The 24,272-nt window shown below is 35.9% G+C and overlaps 2 protein-coding genes across 19 annotated transcripts in view; one reads left to right on the top strand and one right to left on the bottom strand.

Annotated features, from left to right (window-relative positions):
- Positions 1 to 19,136, top strand: part of METTL21A (methyltransferase 21A, HSPA lysine) — a 65,883-nt gene extending 46,747 nt beyond the window's left edge. For all 4 annotated transcript variants that reach the window (XM_069578150.1, XM_069578152.1, XM_069578153.1 and 1 more), the window contains exon 4: positions 16,452 to 19,136. In XM_069578150.1, the coding sequence (XP_069434251.1) occupies positions 16,452 to 16,528 (77 nt within the window). In that variant the 3' untranslated portion in view covers positions 16,529 to 19,136. The remainder of the gene's footprint in view (positions 1 to 16,451) is intronic.
- Positions 1 to 24,272, bottom strand: part of CREB1 (cAMP responsive element binding protein 1) — a 50,994-nt gene that overhangs the window by 12,737 nt on the left and 13,985 nt on the right. For 2 of the 15 annotated variants that reach the window (XM_069578124.1, XM_069578123.1), the window contains exons 2-6: positions 19,193 to 19,314; positions 12,700 to 12,846; positions 11,952 to 11,993; positions 5,005 to 5,105; positions 1,776 to 1,918 (exon numbers count right to left, since the gene is read on the bottom strand). In XM_069578124.1, the coding sequence (XP_069434225.1) occupies positions 1,776 to 1,918; positions 5,005 to 5,105; positions 11,952 to 11,993; positions 12,700 to 12,846; positions 19,193 to 19,306 (547 nt within the window). In that variant the 5' untranslated portion in view covers positions 19,307 to 19,314. Of the gene's footprint in view, positions 1 to 1,775; positions 1,919 to 5,004; positions 5,106 to 9,738; positions 9,848 to 11,951; positions 11,994 to 12,699; positions 12,847 to 19,192; positions 19,315 to 22,360; positions 22,470 to 23,390; positions 23,515 to 24,272 lie in introns of all 15 variants that reach the window. The other 13 variants (XM_069578131.1, XM_069578128.1, XM_069578135.1 and 10 more) reach the window with 11 other exon arrangements.

Raw genomic sequence — 24,272 nt, 5'->3', positions numbered from 1 at the left:
TTATTTGAAACAGTAGAAAAGTCCTAAATATTTATCAGTGTATGTGAGTTTTAAACAAATGTTATATTTATACAGTGAAATACAATGCAGCTATTAAAAGAAACCACTTACATAACTATATATGCATATATTTGTCTGTAGTATATAAATATGTAGATCTCACATGTATAAAAATACACTTTACATGTTTATGTATAAACAGAATGAAAAAGAATGAAGGATATATACCAAACTCTTACTACTGGGGAGGGATGGGAAGGGTCTTTACTTTTCATCAATACTATAAACCTCTACCATTTGAATTTTCCCAACCATATACTTGTTTTATAAGAAATATATAATATTGTTACATATGTAAGTAGTCATTATATTGATTGTTAATAATAATCAAGAACATAATGTTAAATCAGTTCCATCAAAGTCATATATGCGTATACAGAGAGAATAAGGCATAAACATTAACGCATAAAGCCTTTAAAATCTCAAAGTATTAACCTTAAAACAAGCAACTGTTAGCCGCTGGATGGAAGGGGTGTGCCAAATGAAACATCTATTTTTCTGAGCTTTACCTCCCTCAACTTCACTTCCCTATTTGAGATTCTGATATGCCTCTGTCTGGAGAGCATGCCTTCTATTTCTAATTCAAATGAGAACTGCTGTGGTAAATGAATCTCTGTTACTAATAGGATTATGCTATATTCCGCAAGTGTACTCAAGTTGGAAAAAAGTTCATGTATTAATATGTTAGAACACATACCTTGAATAGCTCAAATTATTTTGATAAAAAATACACACATACACCTCTTTCTGCCAACGAAGAAGAAAAAGGATAAGTGAACTCTAATAAACTTACAGAATGAACAAGAAGCTTAGTCAAAAATGCCTGCCTTCTACTTGTTATTAAAAGTTTCAGCTTTGGTAGAGCTAAAAAGTCTGCCACTTGTTTTTAATATGGCTGGAATGCAAATTAGTTATGCAAACCATGGCCAAGGTGTAACTGGAAAATTATGAACTGGAAGTCAAACTTTTATACATATTTCTGACACAGACTACCCCAGGACATTAGAAAACCGATGTAGTAAAAGAGTTTTGATGTGTACATTTGATATGTTATTAAGGAAGAGAGGGAAGGCAACTATATAGTGGGCAGCATTGTATTTAATAAACAAATAAAAATGAAGACATCAATGTGTGAGGCACTGTGGAAGGCACAAAGATATTGGAGAAAAAGGAAAAAGGTACCATTCACACAAATGCCTTTGATCAAAAAAAAGGTAGCACTCAAAAAGTACTTTTGTAACAGATTGAGATGAAAGATAAGAGAGACCCAAGTATTAGAGAAATGGGAAATCAAGACATCAGAGAAATGGGAACTTTGATAATTTTTCAAAAGAAATCTTTGCTTTCTGTGAGACAAAAATTGGCCTTAAACATAACCAAAGAATAATTATCTGAAAAAACTCATGTTTTCTATTAACATGTTATATGAGGACTGAAATACATTTTTAAGTAGTGGTTTAAAAAACTTCTTAGACTCTCCATGCACCTGAACAAAACAAACGGCCACTTAAAGGTCTTACATACCTGGGTAATCCTAACTAAACCTGAAGAAAAGCAAGTATTTCTGTTACAAAATTTTGCATGTAAGTAAAGAAGTATAACAATGACAATCAAGATTTAGCAAAGTGCAGGCTGCTTTTATAAGATTACTTTGAGGAGAATGTAGCCATTAGTTTTTCATCTCATTTTCCCAAACAGAAATATCAATTACTCACTATACTGTCCACTGCTAGTCTGATAGATCGGAGTTGGCACCGTGACAGTGGTGATGGCAGGTGCTGAAGTCTCCTCTTCAGATTTCTCTTCTTCAATCCTTGGCACTCCTGGTGCATCAGAAGATAAGTCATTCAGAATTTTCCTAGAAAAATAGAGAATTGTATCAGTTAAAATAAAGGTAACATTTACTGGCTAAGTACAAAGAAGAGGAAAAGATCAGAAAACTGACAGAAAGTTGACAGTGTTTAGGATAGAATTTAAAAATGTTATAGTTTAAAATGTAAAAACTTATAATAATAACAACAATAAAATTTGCAACATTAAACTAAAAATGAATCAGGGCATCTACATGTCAAAACCATATGAGGACTAGAAAAAACACAGATGTATTTCTCCTTTCAGTGAACATAAAAAGACGATGATTCAAAATCCAGGTGCAATTAAAGAAGAGATGAATAGAAAAACTGACTACAGGAAAAACAATCTTTTGCATGGCCAAGAATGCTTCCTTGGTGGTTCAGCAGGAGAAGAATCCACCTGCAATATGGGAGACCTGGGCTCAATCACTGGTTTGGGAAGATCCCCTGGAGAAGGGAATAGCTACCCACTCCAGCAGTCTGGCCTGGAGAATTTTATGGACTTTATAGTCCATGGGGTAAAACAGTTGGCTACAACTAGGCGACTTTCACTTTAATCTAGATGCTAGGTTATTTTTTTCTTTTAAACCAATACAGTCTTATGGTGTATTGGCTTTTTTGGCAACCACATTTAATCAATGAAAATTAAAGAACACTAATTATCTTTTTTAGATGAATTATTAATCCAGAATCCTGTATGGGAATAACATTTTATTTTAAACTCAGGTTCAGAAATTTTACCATTATCCTCAACATTTTATCCTATTCAGTTCAGTTCAGTTCAGCCACTCAGTTGTGTCTGTCTCCTTGCAACCCCATGAACTGCAGCACGCCAGGCCTCCCTGTCCATCACCAACTCCCGGAGTTCACGCAAACTCACGTCCATCTAGTCCGTGATGCCATCCAGCCATCTCATCCTCTGTTGTCCCCTTCTCCTCCTGCCCCCAATCCCTCCCAGCATCAGAGTCTTTTCCAATGAGTCAACTCTTCACATGAAGTGGCCAAAGTACTGGAGTTTCAGCTTTAGCATCATTTCTTCCAAAGAACACCTAGGACTGATCTCCTTCAGAATGGACTGGTTGGATCTCCTTGCAGTGCAAGGGACTCTCAAGAGTCTTCTCCAACACCACAGTTCAAAAGCATCAATTCTTCAGCGCTCAGCTTTCTTCACAGTCCAACTCTCACATCCACACATGACTACTGAAAAAACCATAGCCTCGACTAGACAGACCTTTGTTGGCAAAGTAATGTCTCTGCTTTTGAATATGCTATCTAGGTTGGTCATAACTTTTCTTCCAAGGAGTAAGCATCTTTTAATTTCATGGCTGCAGTCACCATCTGCAGTGATTTTGGAGCCCCAAAAATAAAAGTCTGACTATTCGTTTCACTCTATTTCCCTTGGCTGCTATGGTCTTTCAAGGTTTTTATTCTACCATCTATTAGGGTACTTTGCCCTTAAGTTTCTGTTATTTGTTGATCTGATAAACATGGCTTTTATGTTTTCAGCTCAATTACTGATAAAAACACCAAGCCAGATGAAATCAAGTGAGAACCCTTCAAGGACTTCCTCTGGGTAAAAACTGATCACTATAAAGCTGGGCTGTTCCAATAAAAACCCAAATGTTATTATTTAATTCCCATTTCTCCAACTTCACAAAAATAACCTAAGAATTTTTGTACAGATCTTGTTATAATCAAATTAAGACATACAAGCTAGAAAATAACAGCATACTCCACTATGGAGGTTTGATTGTAAGGGAAGATACCTTTCTCTACACATGTGTGGTGCCAATTAAGGCAAAAAAAAAAAAAAAAAAAGATTTTTTTCCAACATAAAACTCATGTATCATAAGGTTACAGCTAGGGTTTACCTAGAACTTATATAGAGAAGCCATGTAGCTTGTTTCTTAGTATCAAGTTGAATTTGCTTCAGGATCAAATGTCTGACATAGTAACACTAGATATATTTCAAAGTTAAAAGATAAAACTAGCTACATTTTGAGAATTATGAGTATAAATAAATACAACACATACTTGGTAACACAGAATTCTCAAGATCTCAACTTACTGCTATTTCTTTAGGATCCCTAATTAAATTGTGAGGATAGAGAAAAGGGCTAGCTTAGAAGCTAAGAAAATGGAAAAAATATAACATTCCTTTGAAAAATAGAAATATATATAAATAGAAATAATGTAGGCTAAAGAAGGGAAGAATAAGCTTGAAATTTATTAGACTATGAATTGAACTTAAAGATTCTGGGAACTGCTTTTCCTGGAGATACTTAATATGGCTCCAATTTCTATGTAGTACTAAAACAGTTTTGGTCCATCTTGGAAGCAAGGTATGGATTAGCCAACTTTTGTAGCTGAACATAAAACTGCAGTAAGATGCCCCTAAAATTAAGGAATATCACCAAACATCACCCTAAGCAACTATTAAGTTAACAAGCAGGGAGTATCACCAAACATCACCCTAAGCAACTATTTAATTAACAAGCAGTTATCATGCTAAGTACCATGGAATAAGAAATGTGTTGTGAAGTACATGGTACAGTCTCAGAACTGACTTATAACTAGAAAATGCTATAACCTTATCAAATGTATTCCAATCTTTTAAACAGAAAAGCAGCAGCCAGCACAGTCTACAAAAACAGAAGGAAAAAAAAAAAATCAGTCTTTATCCAGGACTATTCAGAGTAAGGCTTCTCTGGTGGCTCAGATGGTAAAGAATCTGCCTGCAATGCAGGAGACCTGGTTCGATCCCTGGGTCAGGAGGATCCCCTGGAGAAGGAAATGGCTATACACTCCAGTATTCTTGCCTGGAAAATCCCATGGAGAGAGGAGACTGGTAGGCTATAGTTGATGGGGTCACGAAGAGTCAGACACAACATGTTCAGATTAAGAAGTGCTCTTATTCTATATGACAAGCTTCAACTCATTTGAGAGAAGCAACTCAGGATGAAAAGACATGTTCTGTATGGTCCTGAATCAAGCATCTAATTGGTGTTCCGACATCTCTTCATCTGTAACTACACAGGGGTATACCTTTATACTCCTGATCCTAAATTCTTTTAACTATTCAATTCCATACCTGTAGGAAGGCCTCCTTGAAAGAATCTCTCTTCGTTTCTGGGAATCGGTTACACTATCCACTGACTCCTGTGAATCTTCACTTTCTGCAATAGTTGAAATCTGAAAATAAAGAAGAACTTTATCACGATAATCAAATTTAGTTCCCATAAAATTTTTATGAATTTTAAGAAAAGGTCAAATACAAAAGGGCATATTTCAACCTTATACATGCTTCAGTAGAAAACCAGTTTTTATTGGAGATAATCATACCATCCCTTTCCTCTCCCTTTTTCCCCCATCCTACAGAAGTCAGAGAACCTAAAATTTTTTTGTCAAAACCAAACTTTTGTGATATCCAAAATCAGCCTAATCTCTTTCAGGACTTCTTATAATCAACACTGAATGTTATCAGTATCGCTTGTCAGTTGTTTTCTTATAGTTAGAACAAAACTACCAAGTAAAATAAAGTTCTGACATGAAGGAAAGAATGAATGACTAAACATCTAGCTATCAGTCTACTGATTGTACAAATATTTTCCTTTAAGTGATGTGTAAATACTTTGAGTATATGTACAATTGTACAAATAAGATCGGTGATCCTTCAACCATGTTCCAGATGGCTGTTTCTGGCAATTCTGGAAGAAGTCCTCTGCTACATATAGACATGTTTCAAAGTTGGCAATCCATAATTTTTATTAAGCAAAACTTCAAGGTAAAGAACTATGTATTTCTGGAAAGTATGCTCGGATTGAGAAGGAATAAAGGTAAATGAATACAGATTTTATGTGGGATAATAATAATAGCAACTAGCATTTACTGAGAACTTACTATGTGGCAGATGCTATGTTAAAGCATATACATATATTACATTAATCAGAACTCACTAAAATACAGTAACTTTAGGTGCTGCGTAAGTACCATTAGTATGTCCAGTTTATAGATGGAATAACTGAGGCACAAAGACTTTAAGTAAATCACCCAAGTCACAAAGCTATGAAGTAGTGAAGCTACTGTCAACACTTGACATCTCAAATTTAGATGTCTATACTAGCATCAACATCCTGCTGGTTCCAATCTCAAACCAATTTTGTCAGAAGCAGCAACCCAGAGCATTTTCAGACTAGAATTTCAGTCATTCAGGTAAGCTAGTCTGTCAAATTTACATTGCCAAGTTTCCCTAGGCTAAATAGCAGGAGCCTCCTGCTCTCTCTAAACCTAGGTGAGCATGCTGCTGTCGGGAGTGAGAATTAAATTTAACCAAGGCAAAAGGGTCTATGTGGGATAGCGCCTTATCAAAAATTTATGGCAAAGGCAGTAAGAACAAACATATTTAAGAGAAACTTGAGAAATCAAGTATGTGGGCTGAGCCTAAGGATTCTGGAGAGCAGGCAGTTGTATTCGGAGGGCTTTGTGATACACACTCACTTTAAAAATGAAGTTTGTTAAATCTAGTAATGTTTCACAAAATAGAGCTACAATAAAGTAACATGTGCCCCTTAAAACATTTTAAAGTAAACACAGTATAGTCCCACAGACCTGTGATTCAAGGTAGAGTAACAACACTATGCTGCTGCTGCTGCTAAGTTGCTTCAGTTGTGTCTGACTCTGTGCGACCCTGTAGACGGCAGCCCACCAGGCTCCCCCGTCCCTGGGATTCTCCAGGCAAGAACACTGGAGTGGGTTGCCATTTCCTTCTCCAATGCATGAAAGTGAAAAGTGAAAGTGAAGTCGCTCAGTCGTGCTCTTAGCGACCCCATGGACTGCAGCCCACCAGGCTCCTCCGTCCATAGGATTTTCCAGGCAAGAGTACTGGAGTGGGGGTGCCGTTGCCTTCTCCAAACAACACTATAGTTACTGCCAAAGGAGCACACAGAACACTTTCCCACTAATCTGTAGCTGCTGTTAACTAGCTCACTCAGCAGAGTCTCTACAAAGACTTTCTCAAAAATGTACAGCTGATGAGGAGTTGTAAAAAGGCAGAGAATCAGAATTTCAAGGGATAATAAGATCAAACTCAAAGTGAATAACCTGACAAACGTTTACCCTCATGAATGTTTTTTAGAACCTTAGTTTCTCTACCATTCTGTCTTTTTTTGCTTAACTCTGATTCTTACAACCTTCTTTCAAGGATATATAATGACGTAAGCATACTCTTCCAAGTCAAAAGTCATTAAAATAACAACTTTAAAACATGCTACATAAACTACACATAGGACAATTTTGAAATGAAACTAATTAACACTGCTTTTTAAATATATGGCCTTTATTTTTTTCCCCAAAACTCAATGCATCTATTGCTCCCAGTAGAACAAAGTCTCCCATTCCTCTTACCTGAAACAACTTGTCAATTCACACAAAAGGAACTAACTTATACTCTATGACTGCAATTTAAAAAAAAATTGAAGTATGACTGCTGTACAATGTAATTTATAAGTATACAGTATAGTGAGTCACAATTTTTAAAGGTGATATTCCATTTACAGTTATAAAATATTGGCTATATTCCCTGTGTTGCACAATAAATTCTTATAGCTTATTTTATACCTCTTAGTCCCCTACTCCATATTGCCACTTTCCTCATCCCTATCCCCACAGGTAACCACTAGTTTGTTCTCTGTATCTGTGAGTCTGTTTCTTTTTTTAATATATTCACTAGTTTGTTGTATTTTTAAGATTCCACATATAAGTGATATGTACTGCAATTTTTTAAATGTAAAGGGAATTCAGAACTATTCAATACTACTTAATGAATGTAGTATTTCCTCTTTGGTGGAGTACTATCCAGAGAGAACTTAGAATTATGAATATGAAGCCAATTCCTATGGACTATCTACCAAAAAACAAACAAAACTCCCCCCAACCCCCAACACCATACCCCGCCAAACCAAAACCAAACAAAAAAAACCAACCCCTCCAAACTGCTAAACCCTCATGTCTAAGACCATTAAGTACCATTAAAATCCTTTTTAATAACAGTTCAACACATATTTAATAGGTTATTTTAAAAATAACATGAAAAACTATATCCCACTTGTAAGTATCAAAGACTATCATCACATTCCAATGACAGATCCCCTTCCTCTGGTCTTCACCTCCTCCTGCCTCTATTATTAATCCCTTCCTGAGTTCCTTAAATAGGACTTTAATCACGGCCACTTATAGGTCAAGAAATTTTTAAAAAGCCAAACCCATCACTGAACCTGTGAAGTCTTAGATCTGTATTTCTCAATACTCTCTTTATTTGTTAAAACAAAGTTTGTTAAAAACCCAAACCTCCTGTTTATAAGAAGGAAAAAAACTTTGATGTTACCTGAAATGTCAAAATAAAATATACAGTGACTAGCACAAAATTTTTTAAATGGCTGTATTAGATATTTTCTCAAACTATACATGGTCCCCCGAAAACTTAAGCACTTTCCTGGAGTACAGTTCAGGCTCAGGTTTAGGTATAGTTGTTTATTCACTGGATCAAGGAGTTTAATATAAGTCTAGAACAGTAATCTCCAAAATGTGCTGATCTGCAGATCTCCCTTATAAATAAGAAAATTCAATATAAGCACACACATTTATTTGCAAGTTTTAAGTATTATCTTATCATAAAACAAATTAATTTTTAAAGACTCAGGATGTATTAAAATACACTTGTAAATTTCTTAATGTTTCATACCAACAAGAGTGATGTGCTTTAATATGGTTCATTAAGAAACCATTTAATATTTTATAACAGTGACTCAAAAATCTGATTCTAAGCCTGGACTTTCTGAAATGTGATCTGACATCTGCAACTGCTGAAAAAAGGGGTTCATGACATGTGGATATAGCAGTAAGTGCTTTGTGGCCAGGCTTACTAAATAAAACAATCATTTTTTTTTCACTTTCATCTATCAATTGCTTAAACTTTTGATGAGATTTACTAGTATATTTTCATCTCCCTGACTCTTGGTCAGTTATTACATGCTAATAGAAGCTTTTATATTTTAACAAGTAAGTTCAACACCTACTGAAACTCAAGAACACTTCTGAATAGTCTGGAAAACTCTATTTCCAGAGTTTTAAAAGTATATACATTTGAATTTCTAGGTGACAAATTTATTCTGTTTTCAGTGAAAAAAAAAGTATGGGAACATTTTCAAACTTCTATATTCAAAATATTATGTCCAAAGCATGATTTCCTTTCAAAATGCAGGTATTCTCATACATTGTTAAAATGTTACCTTCTCTCAGAAAGGATAGTTGAAAATAATGTCTTTTTTTTTTTTTTCAAAAATATCTGTTAGTTAACATATCCTTTATAGGTTATCTCTTGCTTGCCATCATTATGAAGATCAGCAACTCTGGAATACTTGTCATATGTAAAAACAAACAAGTAACATCCTTATGTTTGTTCAGCAACTCAAATATTTGCTATATGATAACAACTGGATATCTTACACAAAAGATTTTTATTGTTGTTCCCATCACATTATAAAGTATTGTAAAGGCAGTATCAAAAACTTCAGTGCCAGCCACAATCCCTCTTGCTCACTCTATTCAGGCCATGTCCTCTTGCTATTCTTTGATATGTAAAGCATACTTTCATGTTTGGGCCTCTGGACTAGCTTTTATTGTTTGTATGGCTTAGCCTCCTTCACTGCTTTCTAGTTTTCTGCTCTGTGTTCCCTGACCACTCTACATAAAATAAAATACCCTTCCCTCCACATTATTCTCTATCCCTTTCCCCTGCTTTAATTATCTTCCCAGCACTTATCCTCACCTGACATATTTTATTTTTTCATTGTCTCTCTTCGCTCAAATGTGATCTTCATGAGAATAGAGAAGTATTATTTGCTCACTGCTGTCTTTCACAGCACCTAGAACAGTGACTGGCACACAGCATGTGATCAATAAAAATTCGTTGAAGGAATGAAATGTAATAATTTAAGGTAACATAATCCATAAATCCTATGAAATGTTTTAACTGCATGTATTAAAAATGCATCCAAAATTAATAAATGGTAAGTGAGGATGATACTGTTAACTTCTATACATTTGTGTAACTCCCATTATTTTTGTGGCAATTTTTACATAATCTGTGAGATCTGACTTACACATATACATAAGGGATAAGTTAGGGCACTGATGAATATGAAATATTAGTAAAGCTTAGTTTCTAATCCTCTGAGATGAAAAAAGATAAACAGAAATCTTAGTATCTTATTCTCACATCAAGAGAAATGTACCTTATATGGTTCAGAAATGCTATTCTAGAATACTAATATTCTTCCATCAAGAAGGTTGAGGAAATCAGTTCTCTCCTTGTTTGATCACCTCTTCTGTTATAAACCATTCTCTAATGATTAATTCTAATCACTGTTCACCAGCTGAAATGACCACTGAAGTTTAATAGCTTCTTCATGGTTTAGGGCCTTTAAACTAAAAATACTGTTTGTGTTTCTATTTGTAGAATTCAGGTTTCTAATTGTAAGCACAGCTCACACATTTCTACAAGTTAATGGTCATTATTATTATTCTTACCACAAAGTAAAGATTAAAACTAAGACTATAATCAACAATTAAACATCATTTATTAAAACCAATGTTTATAATGTTAGCAAATTTTGTGGTAATTTTTGTGTGTTCTTCATAGAAAGACCTCCTATCGTAAGTGAAAAAGAAAAAGTAAAGGTTAATGAGATCTGGAATCTAGGTCTCCTGACTAGGAGGTCAGATTCTTTCCACTATTATCAAGAGGAAGATACGAGCAGGCAATTAATAATGGCATACATCATATGAATAAAAGTTAGGCAGCATTCAGTGAAATAAAAACTGAGACAAAAGATAGGAGACTACTGTTCAGTCAGTGTGGTTCTATAGAAATATCAAATTCTTCAGTCTTTACCTGGACTATACCATCTATTTAGTAACAACAAATTCCTTTTCAATATTACAACTTGATGATTTTACTTATATAAAAACATTCATTCTTCTTTCTCCTTCTACCTCTGCCCTAAATTCCAAGCAAATGAAAGCACAGAGATCAAATGAAGTAGAGGTGAGTTAACATCTATTATATCCTTTGATGACACTACTGCTACTGCTGCTGTTGCTAAGTCACTTCAGTCGTGTCCAACTCTGTGTGATCCCACAGACGGCAGCCCACCAGGGTCCCCCATCCCTGGGATTCTCCAGGCAAGAACACTGGAGTGGGTTGCCATTTCCTTCTCCAATGCATGAAAGTGAAAAGTGAAAGGGAAGTCGCTCAGTCGTGTCCAACTCTTCGTGACCCCATGGACTGTAGCCTACCAGGCTCCTCCGTCCATGGGATTTTCCAGGCAAGAGTACTGGAGTGGGGTGCCATTGATGACACTAATAGAAGACAAAAAGGGACTTCTCCCCTCTACAAGTATCAATCAGTCTGGCTACTGTACTCAAGGGGAAAAGAAAGAAAACAGCTCTCACCCACAAGATGACGACATGGATGGTGAAGAGGAAATAAAGCAATGCCAATTATAAATGGCTGAAGAAAAACAGGCATTTACTTGGTCTGGACATATTTTTAATGGGAAGGACGTGGGAGATAGGGAAAAGGAAACAGTCCAATAGAAAAAGGAGTTAAATTTGCTTAAGTTATTTCTGAGGATAAAATTGGGACCACTAGGTAATACTTTTAGAAAGATATTCTGGTTCACCTCAGCGAAGAATATTTTAGCAATTACCCCTGATTATAAACTGGTTACCTCTGGAGATTGCCTCCTTTCTCTCAAAGAGCTGAAGTAATGCCAGACTACCCTTTGGAGGATGGGAGAAGGATGTAAATAGGGAAACTAAGTAACAGATTAAGGGCTGGATAGGTAACGAGTTTGGCCTAGACTTAGAAGATACCTAAGATTTTTATTCAAACCTTGAGTTCCATGTTTAGAGAGAAGGGACAAAGATATAAAGAATAATTTCTCACCTTCCTTTCTAAAAATAGGACCTAGGACTCACCTGAGTTCCGGAGAAAAGTCTTTTTAAGTCCTTACAGGAAGACTGTGAAGCAAAAAATATGAAATGGGAGGCTGGGGTTATGGCCTACTTGAATGAACGTTCAAGTCTTTTTTTCTTTCCTTCCCCAATAAGCTCATTGCAAAGATGTATACTGTCCTAGGTTCCCTACAGTTAAGTAGATGTTTACATGCCTTTATTCCCCTTGGATCCAAATTAAAGGAACAATCTCTCCAAAGAATAAGATAACATGCATGGAAAAATCCCTGATTCTTAAGGTACACTTTCTGAAGGTATCATTTCGAAGTTATATATACTCTAACTTAAGACTCCTAAACATAGTTGTTTTTCTCTAAAATTCAAATAATACCTTAGGTAAGGTTATTAATTTTTGACAAGGGTTGTTTTTTCCAATTGCATGTTTAGAAAATAATTACAAAGTTATTATTTTGCATCTTATTTCCCTGAGGTACCCTTATAGTCTCTCCCAACATTTCCACTTTATCCCGTAAACTTTATGACTTTTCCCAATCAATTCTTTTTTTCCTCCAGTTTAAGAAACAGTTTTTTATTATGTCTGTTCTTGTGTATATATGTTCCTATACTTAAGGTGACTATACAGATGCAGCGCACTCCATAATTACTATACAACTCTACACTAGACATGTTCCTATTTTCATAATGAAAGGAAGAGAAATATGGCTATAAACGACAGTTATGAAAGTAGATGCAGAACTTTTTATACACATACCTGAACTGTCTGGACTTGTGGAGACTGAATAACTGATGGCTGGGCCGCCTGAATAACTCCATGGACTTGAACTGTCTGCCCATTGGGCAGCTGTACTAAAGTTACGGTGGGAGCAGATGATGTTGCGTGAGCTGCTGGCATAGATACCTATGGTGTTGAACATGGAAAAAAATTACCATCACAGATACCTCCTTGGGCGTACTCATGTTTAATATGAAGCAACTTTTTAGCAGCAAAAGGATGACCCTTCTGCTAGGTTAAGTATTCCAGTGGTGTGAAAGGAACTAACATTAAACTTAATATTCTTTTTGAAAAAACAAAACAAAACAAAAAACCAAACGCTACAAATACTTCCCATGCCCCCCACTTTTAAACTCCTCCTAAATGACAAAAATAAAAAAACTGTTCTAATGTAATATCAAAATATGTAACAGACTTTTTTGAACACTAAATACCACTTTATTTGTACGGTGCTTTAAAGTTTCCCACCTGCTTTCATATTCAATTTCTCATTTGCTCTTTGAAGAAATCAGACTGAGTTAGAATAAGAGTTATCCCCATATTCTCTCCCCACCGAGAGACAGAAACATTAAGTGCTCCAAGAGATTAAGCAACTTACCCAAGGTCAAGAGATAAGCTAGCTTTGAAGGAATGTAAAATTCTTCAGAATATCATGTGTTAAATTAAGCCATGTTCTAAAGTATAATTGTTCCCAAACTTGGGTGAAGCTTAGCTACTAAGTCGAAAACAAATACACATCTTACAGTATAAAGCATATTTTTATCTTATAAACTTATTACAAGTATGCCTTTCATTCATGAGGAAGTACAAACTGAAAATTTCTATCTCCTCCCAGCACTGAACTGGTAACAGTTGATATTTTAAGGATTTATCTTCCTCTTGAAGAGATAAGGGGACAGAATTGAGAGAATCTGAGAAACCAGTTTTCTCCTGAGGCACAAAGGCGGCAATCTTAATAAGTCAATACCCAGGTTAAAAGGGCTCTGAAGTCATACATATCTATCAGATTGTAGAGTATTTACGGTTCCTGCACTTGAATGTGTTTGAGGGTAGCAATTTTATTTGTCCTTTTGGTAATAAATTTGGGAATTTAATGAAGCTCATGTGATCATACTCTTTCCTTGGACTGCAAGGAGATCCAACTAGTCAGTCCTAACTAAAAGAAATCAGTCCTGAATATTCATTGGAAGGACTGATGCTGAAGCTGAAGCCCCAATACTCTGGCCTCCTGATGTGATGAACTGATTCACTGGAAAAGACCCTGATGCTGGGAAAGACTGAAGGTAGGAGAGGGGACAACAGAGGATGAGATGGTTGGATGGCATCATCGACTTGATGGACATGCCTTGAGCAAGCTCTGGGAGTTGGTGATGGACAGGGAGGCCTGGTGTGCTACAGTCCATGAGGTCAACTCAGTCCATGAGGTTGACTCAGTCCATGATTCATTCAACTGAGTGACTGAACTCACCTTCTGGGGATATGTGTGCCAGAACAATGCTAGAATTGAAACTACAGAAATGAGACAGACATAGGTTTTTGCCCTTATAGAAATTACTGAGGCATGTGTATGAAGGAATGGGGAAAAGGCCACAAATAAATATAATTCAATGAAGTAATGAAGTCTGCAAAGAGAAAAATGGACACACTGAGGAGTGCGATCCAGCCCAAAGCAAGAGGAGGAGAGGCTACCAGGGAAGTATGTTAATTTGAAACAAAGCATATTAGTTTAAAAAAAAAAAAAGAATGAGTAAGGCATGTTCTTATGAGGTGCAGAGGGGAGGCACAGAACTTCACGCAGAGGGTGACACTGGCAAAAGCAGGGAGGATAGCAATGCCTGTACATAGCAGAGGGGGATGACCAGCAGTTACTAACACTGGAACATGTAAGTGTGTTACTATAGGAGGGAGGAAGTGTGGAGAGATGAGTATCAGGCAGGGGCCAGATGGGCTAGTCATGAAATCTTATACAAGTTACACTAAATAATCTGCATTTTATCATGAGATAGGAAAAAACACTGAATGGCTTTTCAACTCCTGAATACCATAGTGAGGCTTGCATTTTAGATAGATCACTTTACTTTAGTGGTAGGGTAAAAGATACTTATTTCAGAGGAAGAAAAAAGTAGAGGTGAGACCAACTGAGAAAGTCTATATATAGTAGTAAAAGTGAAGGCCAGCAATTAGGCACTAGGTGTATTAGGGATGGAAATAATATAAGTGATTTAATGACAATTCAGGAGGCAGACCAGAAAGGGATTTAAGAAAGACTGATGGAAAGAAGTGAGAGAGAAAGCAAAGACGACCCACATAGTTCACATGTGGGTGAAATGGGTAAACTATGCCAAACAGAGAACACAAGCAGCAGCTTATGGGTGGCTGGGGTAGTGGTGGAAAACGATGGAATTGATATGACATCTGAATTTGCAGAGATGTTTACAAGGTAGTTAAATATTTGACTATAAAGCTTGGGGGGAAGATACCTACTAAAGGCAGAGGCTAAAGTCATGAGCTTCCCCTCTGGACAGTGAGGAAGTCCTTCCTTATCAATCACTTTTTTTTCTGGCCACTATAAATCTTACTTAAGTTTTACCTGGTTCTCAAAATGTGATCCACGGATTACCTCCACTAGAGTTACATAGGGTGCCTGTTTATAAATTAGTCACAACCTCTGAGGACCCAAGGACACGTTCCCTGACACCAAGGTTGGAGAACCAAAACTGTAAATTATTCAGAATATCTCATATCAATGGAAAGCTCTTCTAATATTTGAAGCAATTAGTATGTCCTCTTCTCTGAGTATTCTATAAGGTAAATAGAACAAGCTAACTTAATAATCCTCTTTCTATGCTAATCATTCCACATAATGGTTCCTCTCACTGTATATTTAGAAAATTCAGATACACCAATATAGAAAAAAATCACTTATATTCCTACCACTCAGAGCTAATCATTTAATATTTTTGCTGTAGATACATGTGTTTTTAAAGATGCATATATATATATATATATATACACTCAATTTTTATAGCACTATCACAGAATCTTTCAAATCCATTCCAAATATCTCTTCATACCATTAATAGTATTCTTTCATGGTTTTAATGACTGTCTAATGGTAAAAATTACATAATTTAATAAATTCCTTATTACTGTCTATTTAGGTTTTCAAATTTGCCTGTTATAAGAAAGTTAATTGACAACAATATTGCAGCAATCATCCTTTCACCCAACTCTTTACTTAAAACCCTCCATAAAAATTAACATTCTTATAGTCAAAACCAACATGTTTTTTCCACTTTAAAAGAAATACTTGTAAATTTCAAAAGTAAAATAAGACATTTCATTATTATTTAAGATTGATTTTCCTCCTTCACTAGTTAGGCTGAATTTGTTTTTTTACATTCAATGGTCAAATCACAACGGTCTTGACAATTTTATTATAAATCTCTAGTTTACTACTAGACAACAAAAATAGGTTATCAGAATTCTGAGAAATTATGTCAAAATGTATATGTTAAGGACCTGGATGAGCAAGTGAAAAAAACCCCCGCTGTAATTAGGTATTAGAAAGAACAACAAAACTTACAAAAGTGAACAGACACCACTTCTAAAATTCAAGTGTCATGTCATTCCACTTATCAGCGATTATATGCTCACTGAACATGTGCATATAATTTTGTTCCTTCCCGAATTTCCAATTAAGCTTCATGAAACTGATTTTGTTTTTACAGGCATCATCACACCAGCAGAGAAGAATGGGAAAGGAAGTAACAGTAAAGAGTTTTGGAGGCTGGAAATAGGTGTGTGAATGCTAATGAACTTGGAAGACCTCAGACGGCCAGCTCATGAGGTGGAGGCAGGGACAGCTTGATTTGTGCCACAAGGTCCTTAAGAGGCTCAGAATCTAAGGCCCCCTAGAAGGTAGAGTGAAAGGAGGGGCTGAAGATAAGGAAGGCTGACTGGAGGCTCTTTGAAAACCAAGTAGATCCCCTCCTCACTCTCTGTGAATGGACACTCATCTCCCCTATAAGGACAGAAAAACATTGGTTTATTTTCTGATAGAGGATTTCTTGACTGCTTGACACCAGGCATTGCTGAGGTGAGGTGCTACACTCTAGTCTCCTTCCGCTGGCTGGCTCACAGGTCTTTACTTATATGCAGGAGATAGTCAAGCTTTTCTCTGGGGAACCTGACCAACACAGTTAAGAAGAAAGACTTAGCATAATGACACTGGGATGCCACCCTACCACGAAGCTCACAACTCACAGACGTCAGGCCCCACACGTATACACACAACGTCCAATGTAGGTTTTTGGTCACCTACTTTTAAATGCAGGCCAACAACCACAAGCTATCAAATATCTGAGGAAAGCTTCTAATATGAAAGATGGTGACCAAAAAGATAGAAGAGGAAAACTGTATACAGAAGAAAATCTATGTAGAGAAGAAAACTTAAAACTTAATATTATAAAGGGAAAATACTGCCTGCATGAAACATTTAAAAAAAAAAGTGAAAGTGTCAGTCGCTCTGTCATGTCTGACTCTGCGATCCCATGGACTGTAGTCCACCAGGCTACTCTGTCCATAGAATTCTCCAAGCAAGAATACGGAGTGGGTAGCCATTTCCTTCTCCTGGGTATCTTCCAGACCCAAGGATTAAACCTGATCTCCTGCACTGCAGGCAGATTCTTTACTGTCTGAGCCACCAGGGAAGCCTAAAACAAACAGGATACTATTAAAATACAAAAGGATTGTTCAGAAACAAAAGCAACTCTTGGAAACAAGATAGGAGAAATAAACTCCGAAAGATGGGGTGAAATGTGAAGTTGAAGAAATCTCTGAGGGCAGAGCAAAAAGACAGACTGAAAACAGGAGAGAAAATTAGAGAAACAGTCCTAGAGGTATTAACATCTGGATCACAAGAATCCAAGAGATAAAAGAGAAAGAAGAGGGAGAGAAAAAAATCATCAATGAAATAACTTAAGGAAATTGCCCAGAATTGAAGACCCAAGTTTCCACTTTAAAAAAAAAAAAAAAGGGCCCACTGAATACTACTGCACAATGGATGGTAACACTTCAAGGCCTTGATAATGAAATGGTGAAGCAAGGTGAACAGAGATTTTTACAAGATAACAAGAGATACAAAGAAATGGGTTTAGTCTTTTAAACATCAATACTAGAAATTGACTGTGCCTTAAAAAATTTGAAAAACATTTTCTTTACCAAGAATTCTTTACCCAGTCAAACTTGCTGAAGGAACCACTGGAAATAAAACTCCACAAGAGAAAGACAGTAGGAAGGCAACCTCCAGAATGACATGACACAGCAGACGTGGAGGGCAACCAGACCAGAATGGTGTCCCGAGAGAGAGGTACGTTGAGGATTGTCATCACCAAAATCCCTGCTGGTGCTGTATCTTCTTTTTACCAGAGGGCTGAGTGCTTGGATGAGTCCCGATTCGTATTTGTCCACATTTGCCTTGACGTGCACTAAAGAGGCCCTGATGCTTTCACCTTTGTTCCTGCACCTGCTTCATCTTGAGTACGTTCACTTCATCCCTAAATATGTTCTGCTTTGCCTTACTCCTCAGAGCTGGAGGTGGGCCCTGGTGATCTTAGGAGAAAACACAAAACATCCCACTGCTTCTGACCACCAGCAGACCTAGTATTCGGCCCTAGTATTCCTGCTAGAGACCTAGTATTTGACCCGTATTTTAGCTCAGTGTGGTGACCATATGTGATTAGTCCTCCATTTCCCAAGATCCATTCTTGCTCATGACTCTATTTGGAGAGCTTTTAAACTCTCTGGGAAGCAGAAGCTCCACATCCCACTCTTCTTACCTAGCAGGTTATTTATTTGCTATTTGGTTTTTATATTAACCACTTTTCTCACTCATATATAACATAATGCCAATAAATGTTAATAAAACATTTGAGGAAAAATATGTAAGAACAAAAAATAAAGATGAGAATATAATCTTAGAATGTTTAAGACAAAGACAAAATGAAAGAACTATGAATCATACTTCAAGAAATACAGGGACAAAAACTATCATCCTTGATATTTACTTGTGTGTCAATTATTTGTTCTTTTTCGTTTAAGCACATCTCAATTTAGCCTTTCAGATTGTGTGTCCCCATGCCCCCAAATAAATCTATATGATATGAAAAAAACCCCACCCAGTTATCATATTGTTTTGTTCGTTTAAGAGACCATCTTCCCATCAGTTTAAATGTAATTATCCTGAATCATGTCACTACTACAAATAGTGTGTTAGTATCTAGCAATACATTTTTCTATGTTACTGAATACTGTCATTTCTAAAATTAGGCTGATAATAAATAGGAATTTTGATATTCTAAGAATGTTACCACTCATTCTATGTATATCTCTAATAAAAACTAAGTTCTCTTGTATTTAAAACATATTCCTTTTAGAAGAGACAACTTGGAATCTCTCCATGTTTTTATACCTGGGCTAATGTGGCAATCTGTGGCTGGGCTTGCACTGTCATTTGCTGGCTTTCAGCTTCTGTTACAGCTGCATCTCCACTCTGCTGGTTCTCTGCTCCAGATTCCATGGTCATTTAGTTACCTACAATAATATGGAAGAGTGTTACAAGCACTACAGTGCTTTGTGCTTTTGTGGTTTTAAAGGCAATTTTCAAGTTATAAAAAGGTATATGTGGTGGTTAGGTTAGCAGGTGCACTCAGAAATCTAGTTAAGCTACAATGTAGCTGGATTCCTGTCAAGACTTGTCCAAATATGCTGAGCTGTAAAAGTTCTAGTTTTCTCAAAAAAGAAAAAAGCTTGTTCCTTTCAATTCCCATTACTCCATCTGTTATGGAAGACAGGATTCCCCTCTTCCATGAATCTGTCCTAATAAGGAGAGGAAGGGCAGCAGCAAAGTTTTAGTTTTTTCAAAATGTATCAATCAGGTAAGGAGGGAGGGCAGAGAGCAGAAGTGAGCTGATGACAGGGTCTATGAGATACTGGCTTCAAAGTACCTCCTATAAAGGCATTCCCTCTATCATAGGGAAGAAACAGAAAAATTATAACCTACTTCCTCAGGAAATTGCTGGTGGTTAAGACAAAATAGCCCAAGTTTCAAGAGCTCAACCTGTGGCTCTTGACACAGAGTCAAATTAGAGACCTCAAACATGGAAAAGGTTCTTTTGCGTTCTGACTCATTACCCTATAATGTGCAACACTCCACACCTGCATGTATACACACAAACAATAAAACACTTAAAAATTTTAACTGGATTCTAGATAAATTAATGAAGGCTGATCCTTTTAGATACTGCTTTGCTAAGAGTTTAGTGTGTTTGTTACATGTGGCACTGGGTGACTGCAAAAGTGGAGGGCAATTCCCAGCAGCGGACACTACTTTAAGATTAGAGAAACTGATTATATATATAGCAGATATAACTGGGGGAGGAACTGTGTTTCAAGGAGTCACAACAAAAGGGATTATTTCTTACTTGTGTACTACTGTTATCACTCAGTTCCTAACGTATTATCTGTCAAAAATAAATTTAATAGTAAGGACTCCCTATGGCGATTTGATAAACAACACAAAAACTCCAATGCTTTTCCAGAATTTATTACATTTATTTTATAACTCTGAAATTGATAACCAAAATAGTAATTAATCCTTATGTGATTATTACATTCCATCAAAATGTATCACATACTAACATTCTGCCACCATTCACAGGAGTCTATAAAATGTTTTTACAAGTGACAGTTAAAAATGAAAATATCTCTGTGGAAATGAATAATTTAGAAATAAAGAAGCCACAAAACAAATGACAAAGGAAAAGATCAACAGACTTGACTACATAATTATTTAAAATATTAACAAGACAAAAGCCACCAAGACAAGTACACAAGGAAAAATATCTCATACATACAGTCAACACAATAACATCTAGAATACAGAGAAACTACTACTCAGTAAGAAACTCTTATTATTGACTAGTTTACAAAGATAGAATTTTTTTTGGAATAGTAAAAAACTAGAAACAAGTATCCATCATTAGGAGGACCATTAAAAAATTAAAGCAATGAAAAACAACGAAGTCTAACTATAATGGAATGACAAAGCTTTCCAAGACAGTGAAATGGCAACTTATAGAACTTATTATAATGTAGAACCCTATTTACATTAAAAAAAAAAACACGTAAAACAAATTATTATAAAGGTAGCATGGAAAAGGTGTAGAAATTTTAACTGAACCATAATAAGTGCTGGTTCTGAAAAGAGAAGATTTGGTACAACTGTAAATGATGATTTGCACCTTTTATTTATTTCAGTACTTTTACTTTTTTTCTGTGAGCATGGATTCAGGATTATGTGTTCAATTAAAGACATTTTAATACCAGAAATGAGGGGTAACATTTTGAAAATATGAATCAAAAGCTTTATTTCATGAGAGCTTTATTTCATGAGAGCCATGATTTTGAGATATCCACTGATAAAAAGTTTTTAATCTGATACTTATAATATGAAGTTAGTATTTGTTCAAAATTTACCTATTTACCCCAATTTCCAAAGAGTAAAAATAACTATTTTCTTAAAAGAATTGTAAAATAACTTTACTACCCCCTGTGATAATTCATTGAGTTGTACACTTAAAATCAATGCTCTTTTAAACTAAAAAATTTCACACAGACTTAAAGCAACATCAAAAAATAGTTTGTGGATACTAAATACGGTCCATACTGTTGCTCTGGAAGAAAACATGAAAGCAAAAAAAAAAATCTAATCTTAATAACAATAAAGTAAGTAAATGATCAATCTGAGGACAGCACAGAGTCAAGCTAAATAACAGCAGAAGCCCACAAACTTTTCTCTATCTTCTGCCCCACATCATCAACTTAATGAGAACAAAGATAAACACAAATTTACCATCACAATACCTTTTCGTAGACAGAGAATACACAACCATTTTGTAAAGACTTTAGTCCTAGCCACATTTTGTTTTTTAAATTTTCTGGCTGCACCATGCCACATGTGGAATCTTTCCCACCAAGGATCACGCACACACCCTACCCACCCCCAGCATTGGAAACATGGGAGTCTTAACCACTGGACTACCAGGGAAGTCCGCCACATTTTTTTTAACCTATGCTGTCATCCAAATAGTTTCACCCTATCATCTGATTAAAAGTAACTCTAAGCCCAGATCATACTTCTTTTGTTTACTTTTCAATGTTAGAGCCACTTAATTTCCTTTTAACATTTAAGGTGTGTGCTTGCTAAATTACTTCAGTCGTGTCCGACTTTTTGTGACCCTGTGGACTGTAGCCCACCAGACTCCTCTGTCCATGGGATTCTCCAGGCAAGGATACTGGAATGGGTTGCCATACCCTTCCCCAGGGGATCTTCCTGACCCAGGGACTGAATCCATGTCTCCTGTGTCTCCTGCATTGGCAGGCCGGTTCTTTACCACTAGTGCCACCTGGGAAGGGTATCATTGCAACTTGCTTCAGAAAATAAAATATTTATGATTCTATAATAAAAGAATAAAACCATTAGCTAACATAAGTAATTATAGTTACAAGGTCACATTCAAAGAAAGAATGTGATTTGCATCTTCTTCCCTCCCCAACTAGATGATATTATTTTACTTACTTTTAATTTTCTTCTAAAGACAACGTGTGGTATTTCCAATGGTTAGGATCCCCCATGTAAATAAACTGCCAGTGTTTCATTACCATTTCATTCTGGAAGACAACCAAACCTTTTTCAAAGTGGGGGAGAGCCATATTAATTAGCTTCAGCAGATATCAACCACTTGAGCAACAGTACAACTGTCTTTCATCAGTTAATTCAGGCCTTTCTCAAAGAACAAGTGAGAATCATTTAAGGAAAAACAAGTTTGTTTCAGGTAAGAAATTCAAGAGTCAACTAAAACAGAAACTATTCTGGTTTTCACCTTGAAGGTACTGAAACAGCAGTCTCCAACTAAACTAAATTAACATTTAATGTGAGCACATTAATTATGATTTTGAAAGCTTTTACTCCTTTGTGTTTGTATCTTCAGGTGGAGAGAGAAGAGATAATAAGGTATGTAGTGTACAGTCTTCAATTTTTCTATTAACCCAGGAGCAGTCTTAGTCAACAGAGCAGTATTCAGACACAGGATCATTTAACAGAGCCAATATACAGGTTTCCAAAATTACTTGAGGAAAGGAGATTCCTAAATGATTATACAAATGAAATGCATTTTGGGAGTGCAAAAACAAGCAAAAGACTGAATAAGCAAAGATAAGGTACATATGAAGTCAGACACAATGTTGTAAAAATACTGGATCTGAAACATTAGAAACAATAGAGCTTTAGAAATCATGGAAAATCTAGTATTAGCTTGACAGTCTGTCAAGAATTCTTGAGTTCTTCCAATAATTCTGAATTCCAAAATTTATTTGGGAATGATATTTAAGATTTAGGTATTTTCATGATTTAACCCTAAAAATAGAACGTAATTCTTTGAAAACTATGAACTTAAAAATGAATTTCAAAATCGTGTCATGCCTAAAAAATTGTTTTTTTAATAAATTCATTCACAAAGACATGCCATTTTGCTCTAAGGGTCTTCAGAGCTCTATCTCTTAACATGAAAAACAAAAAGGGAATGATTCCGCAGTATTAGGCACCTCACCTTGAGTGAAACAAAGAATGCTGTTCTGAACAGTTGGGAAATAGCCTAACATTCGATGGAAAGCTGGAGCTGTCATCAAGTGGTCACAGGACAAATTAAATCTTCTGTGTTCTAGTTTCCTCATCTGAAAACAACAGATGGATAAAAAGCTCTCTCTCAATTTTAAATGCTTTGATCTTAGGAAGTGACAACACAAGATCATGCCCACACACACAATTATGCAGGCCACTTAATATTTATTACCTCCTTTTACTATATGGTTCGTGGCAAAGACGATGGACTAAAAATATGTCGCGTAGCCTCTTAATCTTGGGCAAATATAAAAATATTACCATTCAGATATGACACATAAAATTTATCACTTTAACAGTCCTTTTCTTAATTTTCAAAGAGGATAAAGCAGCTTTTTTCTTTCCATCTTAGAAAGTGTCAAGAAATTTATCTGACTAGGATTGTATCACTTCTGTACCTTTACATAGTCAAGACAATTGATATTCAAAAATTTCAATATAGTTAGGATAAACATTTCAGTAAAGTGTCTATTTAAGAAGACAGTGCACTGCAATAGTCAAGAGTGGTGGAATGCCAAACACTGACGATGAATACAGTATCAATAAATTTGGGGATTTATCTTCTGATAAGAAAAATGGTATAAGCAAAGACTTTAATTACAGTAGGCCTTTAGAGAAATGAGTGAGTCAGTGGCTGGTGTATAAAGGGTAAAGATAAAGGATGGTCATTCCTTATCAATCCGCAGCTACTAGGGCAAAATGACAATATGAGAATGATGTCTCAAAGTTAAGTTAATGGGTTTACAATTTTTATGTTGCAATGTATTTTACTCTGTAAAGCAATATATCCCGAGGTAACTCACCAGAAGTG

Source organism: Ovis canadensis, chromosome 2, assembly GCF_042477335.2.
Source record: "Ovis canadensis isolate MfBH-ARS-UI-01 breed Bighorn chromosome 2, ARS-UI_OviCan_v2, whole genome shotgun sequence".
NCBI classification, from domain to species: Eukaryota; Metazoa; Chordata; class Mammalia; order Artiodactyla; family Bovidae; genus Ovis; species Ovis canadensis.
The sequence above is the reverse complement of the archived record's forward strand: the minus strand, read 5'-3'. Positions and strand labels throughout refer to the sequence as shown.